Source organism: Pyrus communis, chromosome 17, assembly GCF_963583255.1.
Source record: "Pyrus communis chromosome 17, drPyrComm1.1, whole genome shotgun sequence".
NCBI classification, from domain to species: Eukaryota; Viridiplantae; Streptophyta; class Magnoliopsida; order Rosales; family Rosaceae; genus Pyrus; species Pyrus communis.
This window is the reverse complement of record NC_084819.1, coordinates 19,813,879-19,823,282: the sequence shown is the minus strand read 5'-3', so window position 1 is coordinate 19,823,282 and position 9,404 is coordinate 19,813,879. Positions and strand designations below refer to the sequence as shown.

Genomic DNA, 9,404 nt, shown 5'->3' with positions numbered 1-9,404 from the left:
GTGCCAAATTAAAAAGGACTTGCCTAAAACCTAGTATTAAACATGGAGGCAAATTGAAGCCTTCTCAACCAAAATGCAAGCCACATGCTTACTATTGAAGTGACAAGTGATGGAGACTATCATACTACCAGCCAAAGAACACTTTCTAGTGGCATTCCAAGTAAAAAGCTGATGACTCACTACCCTCAAAGTGTTTTCAGGTAAGAACAAAGTTACACCAGTTGGGCTAATTTGCCAGTAAAAGGAGGAAGAGGCCCCAAAGACAAGGACATTCAACCAATCAAATAAACAAATATACAAACTCTGTTCTCAAGCCAGATTTGCATTCAAAAACTGAAATCAACCCAGATTCAGTCCGTTTTAGCGACAAGCTATCTCTTGTCCAGTTTAAAGCTCCGTTATCTCCCTTAGTGGCGTAGTATCGATTCCGTTGTGTAAACTTGTTTACCATCCATCCTTTTTTAGCACATAAACCCCTATTAATTCAAAGAGAAGCGATTGCAAAAGGTTCAACCTTGCTAGACAAGGTGAAATCTTGCCCGAGGCTCTTTGTTTGTTTTCTAAATTTGTAGATCTACTACTTAATGCATTCTCCAGTATGTATTCAAGTTATTTCCATCAATTTTCCTATCTTAAGAGTTCATTTGCATCTGGATCTGGTTAGTTTAATAGATATGTTATCATTAAAATCAATCAAGAACCACATAAATGGCTTAAAGGGACATGGACTCATTTCATTTGAACATACAAGACTATGAACTAAAAGTCTTCGTTTACAAGGCAAGAAAAAGAACTTAATGTAGACTTAACCCATCTGCAACAATCCTTTGATAACAAGAAATCCGAGTAACTTGGGGCTCAAGTAATCAACTAAAAACACTCTTGTTCTACATCTGCTATACTGAGATAGCAGTGGCACGCCTAACACTCAGTTAATTTTGATTGCGAGTCTCAAGGCCTACACCTAAAGCCCTACAAAGGCACATTTCAGAACTAACTTTGTCCTCTTCTTGTAGCATGTCAACAAGCAAGAGCCCGACTACACATCCAAAGTGTCAATTCCTGGAGGAGCTGTGCTGTTGAGGTCCGAGGATTCTTCTCTATAGAAATTTACGCCTGAGCAACAAGCATGCAAATGAATCAGTAATTTATCTCTCAATCCACATAAAAACAGATAGATTAAAATACAAAATAAAAACATTAATAATTAACGAGCTCTCCTACTATGCCAGCAACTTACGATTCCACAGATTGAAGTCCACACCAGTTTCCATCTCGACCTGAGAAAATAAATTTTCACACATGCTGTAAATAAATTTGATTCATATAATTACCACTAGGTCCACCACTACAAATAATGTAAATCAAAAATAAAAATAAATCTGGAAAATAGTGTATATTAACCTCTTCGGGAAGATGAAAAACGAGGGCTACAGGATGGCAATAGGAAACCCTAGTAACCACGGAATCGACTTTAGTAACAAACGCACGCAAACATAGGTCAGATCGATTGGTGAGCGCGGCCTCGTGCGTCAACCGGAGCGAACCCGCAAAGGGGATGTGGGGCCCGATCTGGGGACCGCCATTAGCTTTTTGATCCTGCAGGATACGTCGTCCAGTGGGATTGCCCACACCGAGTAAGACTGCCTTTCCTCCATCTTCACCACCTCGATCTCCAGCTCCGCCGTGGCATTTAGGTTATTTTCCAATTGGTAAGTAACTAATTAAATCAGTTCGGTGACTGAATTAACTTGGTCGCGTCCAAGACGGAGATGGGGAGGAAGGATATTGACAGAGAGAGAGGTGATTGCATCTGTTTTGGGTTTTCTATTACCATATTTTTGTACCACATTATCATATCATATTAGGTGGCATTTGACGTGGACAACCATATCATTTGAGTTAATCAGATTTTTAAATTTAGTTCATTATTTAATAAACTAATAATTAAAAAAAAGTAGTTAGTTAAATGATGAATTAAATTGCTCTTATAATCTCGCACGTATTGGTTTGCACATGTGATTAAGTTGAGGAGAACATTGATGTTTACTAGTAGTGGGACGTTGAATGTTCTCTAAATCTTTAGCAACTTTTTCGTTATTTATTCAAATGTTGGTCATAACTTCGGTTGTGCAACTTGATTCCACTCTTTGTACATTGTGCCTGTTTTCATATAATTTAGTCATGATAACTAGTTGATATATGCTTGACCATCCCATTATGCCTCCAGTAATGATGCTATCCCATTTGGCCGTCCTATTTTGCCTGATGGACCAGTTCGTTAGGCACATATAAGAAAGTCGTCGAGTCAAAGTTGTGTCGGCGGTTTTTCTTTTCAAAGTAGGATTCTCTCCTCTCTTTTTTTTTTCCTCTCCTTCGTATTTGAATGATCACGGTTAAATTACATCGATATCTTATATTAATTTTTTTATAGAGAAAGACAAAGACATACAAAATGGAAAGTGTGAGAGGAGGAGAGAGAAAATGATGGAAATAAGATGAGAGAGAATCTTAATCATTTTTTTACAGGTCATTGTGGACCCTTGCCCAACGGTTTACACACTTGGCCCCGTCGAAATCTGCCATCGGGCAAAGTTCCTCGAGTCAACGAGCTCTAATTTTGCCAGGCAAATTATGGCACAATACGCACCAATTTGTTGATCTGCCAATTGTTTTTGGAATGGCGTACATGATTTTTCATTTTAACGTGACCTTTGGTTGTTTGTTAGAACTTGCTATAAATTTACATGAAAAATCAGATGTAAAACATTGAAACGTCGGAAGAAAAAATAAAGCAGTGAAGAGAGAATATTTGATATCATTGTAGTTTTGTTGGAAAAGAAAGAGGCCCTCCTCACAAATGAAAGCCTTCACAATCATTGACGAAACAAAATACAAAGAAACATAAATACTTATTATCATGCCCAAAAGCTCCAAAAGCGAACGGATTTAAAGCATGCCCAAAAGCTTCTTGCCAATAGGTAGGAAGCATAAACATCATGAATTGCATACTTGATCTGTTCATCAGAGAAAACTGTGGCATTCCAATCAGGAACAACACATCTTCCACCTAAGGATGTGCCTACAACTGGCTTGATATCAAAACCAACTTCACTTGCCAACTCCGCTAATCCCCATGTTGCGAGATTGGGTTTCTTCAGTACCTTGGCTGCCAAATCACCCTGGTCTGCACCAATCTTAAACTTACTATAATGAAGGGTCTGGGAGAGTTTTAATTTCAGTCGCATTCCCACAAAACCTATAGTGTCATCAGCGAGAAGCTGCTCAAGTTCTTGTACTCTACGTTCAGCTACATAACCCTGCCCAGGAATATACTTACGTGCTTCCTTTAGCCCCGGGACGATCAAGCAACGACATCCGGCACAAACAAGCACCATTTGGGCATAGGAAGATCCTGGCTTAAAGTCAAGTCCCATAACAGGGACTTGGGATTTCAAGAAACCCCGTAGTTCTGACATTTTTTCACGAATCAACCGACCATCTTCAACCACACTCACTTTCACTTAAACGCCATGAACTTCAACTTCATAGTTACCCAATTTTGAGAGGAGCGGGACAGGCAACATGATGAAAGAGAGAGAACTGATCAATAGGTTTGTTTATATTTCCTTCGTACTAATAACCCCGTTATATATAGGCTATGATGAGATAAGCATGGAAAGACTGAAAATTCTCATATTTACATCACCTAAATATAGGCAGATGTATATAATAGATTCCCAATGCATTGGATCAAATTATTATGATCTTGCACTTCGTACTACAGTCTAATAATATTTCTTTTCATTTGTAAGTAAGAAGTTTTATGTTCGATTCTTGTCAATAGTGAATTTGAACTACATTATTGCTAGCTTACTCTCATCCCCTTAATGTAAATAATATGATTTGTTATAAAAAAAAATCACTCTTCATTTATAAGGAAGAAGTCTTAAGTTCGATTCTCATGGGTCAACTATTGTTGCCTGTACAAACGAATTATGTCAAGGGTAGGGCGTTTATAGGGGGTAGGGTTTAGTTTTAATGTCATATGTCAGCCATGGTTCGTCGTACGAAACATAGGTGTCAGGGGTAAGGCATTTATAAGGGGTGTGTTTAGTTTTAATTCCAGGGGTCGACTGTTGTTGCCTGCATGAAGCATCGGTGTCGGAATAAGGCATTTATAGGCCGTTATCAATGGGGGGTATGGTTTCGTTTTAATCTTAAGGGTCAACCATAGTTAGCCAAACAATGCATTGTTGCCTGGGGTAGGCATATTATAAGTGACTATCAACCATGATAGGATATGCACTAAAGTCATAAGTTGTAACATAGTAACCCCTATTTAAGGGGAAAAAAAAAACATTTCTTCGCTGTGCTGTGGCGATGGAAAAAAATTTGAATACGCTGGGCAATGAAACATGCTGAGCTCAGAGTGTTATTATTAACACGCCACTAAATACTTGAACTCATGGTGTTACTATTCATAGGCCTCCACTGCTTCTATTGCGCCTTGAGCTTTCTAGTGGGCCGCATAAGTTTGGGCTTGGGCGTGAGTTTGGACTACGTCTCCCTGCGTCTAAACCATTAATTTTATTTATTTTAAGTTTTATTTTTGTTGAATTTTCATCTTGCCCATACCACAACACGAAACTATCATCTTCATGTTCTACAAAATGTATTTTTGGTGAAAATTTTCTTATAATCCATGTCAAAAAATTCGAAAATAAGGATATAAATATAAAACATGTTTGAATCCAAATAAAGTAACGCAAGAAGAAAAAGAAAAAAGGAGGGGTAAAAATGTTACGATCGGTACTTTTATTCCTATCGTCCTTGAAGGGAGTTGCTAGTGAGATAGCAATCATTTGGCATTATAATCGCTATGTAACTAGCAATTGTGCTGAAATAAAGTTGCTAATTTCATACCGATCTCCCTCTTTTCAAATTTTATTTTTTATTTTTTATTTATTTTTATTTCTCTTACCATAACTACAAACTATCATATTCATGTTCTTCAAAATATATTTTTCCATGCTAAATCTATTATAATTAACATTTAAACAAGTGAAATTAACGATTTAAAACCTAAATTTAAAGATATTCTCATATTTTCAACTTTAAAAATCAATAAAAAATAGTTTTAGGAAAAAAATTTCAATGGAAAAAGAAAAAGAAAAAAGGAGGAGTAAAAATGTTACGATCGGTACTTTTCTTCCTACGGTTCTTGAAGGGAGCTGCTAGTAATCTAGCGATCATACAGGAGCACAGTCGCTAGTTAACTAGCAATTTAACTCAAATAATGTCGCTACTTTCATACTGATCCCCCTCTTTTCAATTTTTTTATTTTTTTTATTTCTCTTATCATAACTACAAACTATCATATTCATTTTCTTCAAAATATATTTTCCCATGCTAAATCTATTATAATTAATATTTAAACAATTGAAATTAACGATTTAAAACCTAAATTTAAAGATATTCTCATATTTTCAACTTTAAAAATCAATAAAAAATAGTTTTAGGAAAAAAAATTCAATGGAAAAAGAAAAAGAAAAAAAGGAGGGGTAAAAATGTTACGATCGGTACTTTTCTTCCTATGGTCCTTGAAGGGAGTTGCTAGTAATCTAGCGATCATATGGAAGTAGAATCGCTAGCTAACTAGCAATTTAACTCAAATAATGTCGCTAATTTAATACCGATCCCCCTCTTTTCAATTTTTTTATTTTTTTTATTTCTCTTACCATAACTACAAACTATCATATTCATGTTCTTCAAAATATATTTTCCCATGCTAAATCTATTATAATTAATATTTAAACAATTGAAATTAACGATTTAAAACCTAAATTTAAAGATATTCTCATATTTTCAACTTTAAAAATCAATAAAAAATAGTTTTAGGAAAAGAAATTCAATGAAAAAAGAAAAAGAAAAAAAGGAGGGGTAAAAATGTTACGATCGGTACTTTTCTTCTTATGGTCCCTGAAGGGAGTTGCTAGTTATCTAGCGATCATATAGAAGTACGATCCCTAGCTAACTAGCAATTTAACTCACATAATGTCGCTAATTTCATACCGATTCCTGTCTTTTCAATTTTTTTATTTTTTTTATTTCTCTTACCATAACTACAAACTATCATATTCATGTTGTTCAAAATATATTTTCCCAAGCTAAATCTATTATAATTAATATTTAAACAATTGAAATGAATGATTTAAAACCTAAATTTAAAGAGATTCTCATATTTTCAACTTTAAAAATCAATAAAAAATAGTTTTAGGAAAAAAAATTCAATGGAAAAAGAAAAAGGAAAAAAGGAGGGGTAAAAATGTTATGATCGGTACTTTTCTTCCTATGGTCCTTGAAGGGAGTTGCTAGTAATCTAGCGATCATATGGAAGTAGAATTGCTAGCGAACTAGCCATTTAACTCCAATATTGTCGCTACTTTCATACCGATCCCCCTCTTTTCAATTTTTTTTATTTATTTTTTTTCTCTTACCATAACTACAAACTATCATATTCATGTTCTTCAAAATATATTTTCCCATGCTAAATCTATTATAATTAATATTTAAACAATTGAAATTAACGATTTAAAACCTAAATTTAAAGATATTTTCAACTTTAAAAATCACTAAAAATAGTTTTAGGAAAAGAAATTCAATGAAAAAAGAAAAAGAAAAAAAGGAGGGGTAAAAATGTTACGATCGGTACTTTTCTTCGTATGGTCCCTGAAGGGAGTTGCTAGTTATCTAGCGATCATATCGAAGTACGATCCCTAGCTAACTAGCAATTTAACTCACATAATGTCGCTACTTTTATACTGATCCCCCTCTTTTCAATTTTTTTTATTTATTTTTTTTCTCTTACCATAACTACAAACTATCATATTCATGTTCTTCAAAATATATTTTCCCATGCTAAATCTATTATAATTAATATTTAAACAATTGAAATTAACGATTTAAAACCTAAATTTAAAGATATTCTCATATTTTCAACTTTAAAAATCAATAAAAAATAGTTTTAGGAAAAAACATTCAATGGAAAAAGAAAAAGAAAAAAAGGAGGGGTAAAAATATTACGATCGGTACTTTTCTTCTTATGGTCCTTCAAGGGAGTTGCTAGTTATCTAGCGATCATTTAGAATTACAGTCGCTAGCTAACTAGCAATTTAACTCACATAATGTCGCTAATTTCATACCGATTCCCGTCTTTTCAATTTTTTTATTTTTTTTATTTCTCTTACCATAACTACAAACTATCATATTCATGTTCTTCAAAATATATTTTCCCATGCTAAATCTATTATAATTAATATTTAAACAATTGAAATGAATGATTTAAAACCTAAATTTAAAGATATTCTCATATTTTCAACTTTCAAAATCAATAAAAAATCACTAGTACAAAAACATGTTTGCGCGACGAAAACTTGCGCGACGCAGCTAAATGCGTTGCGCAAAGTATGTTTGCGTGACGTTAAACACAAAACGTCGCGCAAATGGTCTTTGCGCGACTGCACTTTGCGCGACGAAGATTGGGGTCGCGCAAAACTGTTTTGCGCGACATAAGGGAAACTGTTTTGCGCGACGCCAATCTTCGTCGCGCAAAGTGCAGTCGCGCAAAGACCATTTGCACGACGGTTTGTGCGTCCCGCAAGATTTTGGCGCTAAAGCAAGTAAGTTTTACCGCTTTTTCTGTTGACTTTACGTGACGCAGGACTACGTGAGTCGCGCAAAACAGCTTTGCGCGACGCACGTGCACTTAGGTCGCGCAAAACATCTTTACGCAACGTATGTGGCGTCACGCAAAACAGCTTTGCGCGACGTAAGTGCACGTGCATCACGGAAAACATCTTTGCGCGACGTAAGTGCACGTGCGTCGCACAAAGCTGTTTTGCGTGACGCCACATACGTCACGCAAAGTCAGCGACTTTTTTTTCCTTTACTTAATAAGTTTGGGTGGTAGAAACTGCAAACTAGTTGCAGCAGCTACCTCCCTTGGATCTTGACAATGTTTTCGCCATGCTTTCATGCAACCTCATTCAATATTCCTTCAACAAATAGATTGGCAAGTCGAGAATTGTATTTTTGAACTTTAATCTTTTAAGACGATTAAAATTTAATAAAAATTTGGTGTCAGATTGTATATTGATTTTAGTCTCTTAATGTGTACTGAATTCAAACTCATATTATATTTTTGTTTTATAGATATCTTATTTAATGTCATTGCATTAAATTTTAAATTTATTATTATACACATTTTAATTCATTAATTTTATCCTCTAATTAGTGTACCTAAACGTCCATATCATAATATATTTCACTAAATTAGTGTACTGAAATATCTGTATCTAAATATATTGTAGTGAACTAGTGTACTGACATTTTGAAGGGGTGTTTATTCTTGAGTTCATTTTGGAGCACACAGGTAAGCCGCCTCCCCGAATTTCAATTTTCTTTTATACTAACATGTTGTTAATGATTCAGGCACCCAATCTTGAATTTAAACTATTACCGGATCATTTCAAGTATCACCTTCCGTTCAAAGATAAATTCCATGCCGTTTGATTCAAAATAAAAAAATAAAAGAATGTAACTATTACCGGATCATTTCAAGTATCACCTTCCATTCAAAGATAAAGTCCATGCCATTTGATTCAAAAAAAAAAAAAAAAAAAACAAAAAACAAAAAATGTAACTTTCACAAAGGTTGTTTGCTTGATGCCCCACTACTTGGCAAAACTCTTGAAGCGGAAGGCATCGGAGCAGAAGACATAGGAGCGGAAGGCATCGGAGCGGGAGGCATCGAAGATAGAGCATTCGAGGCCTCAATACTTGGCCAAACGCTGGATGACCCAGGAAAAATGTGCCTCTGGAGGAAAGCCGCAAACCTTTGACGGTCACTTTGGATTCGACCTTCAGATTCTTGCAGCTCATCAAGCTTCCTCTTCATGCCCGACGAATAGTTATTTGCAAGCACGTGCAAACTTCTATTCTCATACTTAAGCAGTTTGATCTCTTGCTTAAGAGTTTCCACCTCTGCCATCAACGATTCAACCTGACGGGAGCGAGCAAGTAGGCGTTGGCCCATGTTGGACACAGAGCCCGCACACTGAACACTGAGAGCGAGGGACTCTTGAACGGCCAACTCATCGGACCGTCCTGAAAGCAGTCTACTATCCTTAGGAGTAAGGAGGTTCCTAGCTACTATCGTAGCTGTTGTTGCATCCGTCATTATGGAGTCTTCACCTGTAAGAGGACCGTTAGAAGATAAAAAAGAAGGGCGCCATACATTACCTTGACGAGGCACAACCGGATCGCTGCTGAGACTCAAATCTAAGCAAAGGTTCGATGGGTTAGTCATTTTTCAAAGGTGTTCAACGAGAAGGGGTGGAATG

At 35.7% G+C, this 9,404-nt stretch overlaps 1 protein-coding gene across 1 annotated transcript; it reads right to left on the bottom strand.

Annotated features, from left to right (window-relative positions):
- Positions 1 to 2,918: 2,918 nt before the first annotated feature.
- On the bottom strand, positions 2,919 to 3,479 carry LOC137722187 (uncharacterized). Its single transcript, XM_068461152.1, has one exon. The coding sequence runs from the start codon at positions 3,477 to 3,479 to the stop codon at positions 2,919 to 2,921; it is 561 nt and encodes a 186-aa protein (XP_068317253.1).
- Between the last annotated feature and the right edge of the window lie 5,925 nt (positions 3,480 to 9,404).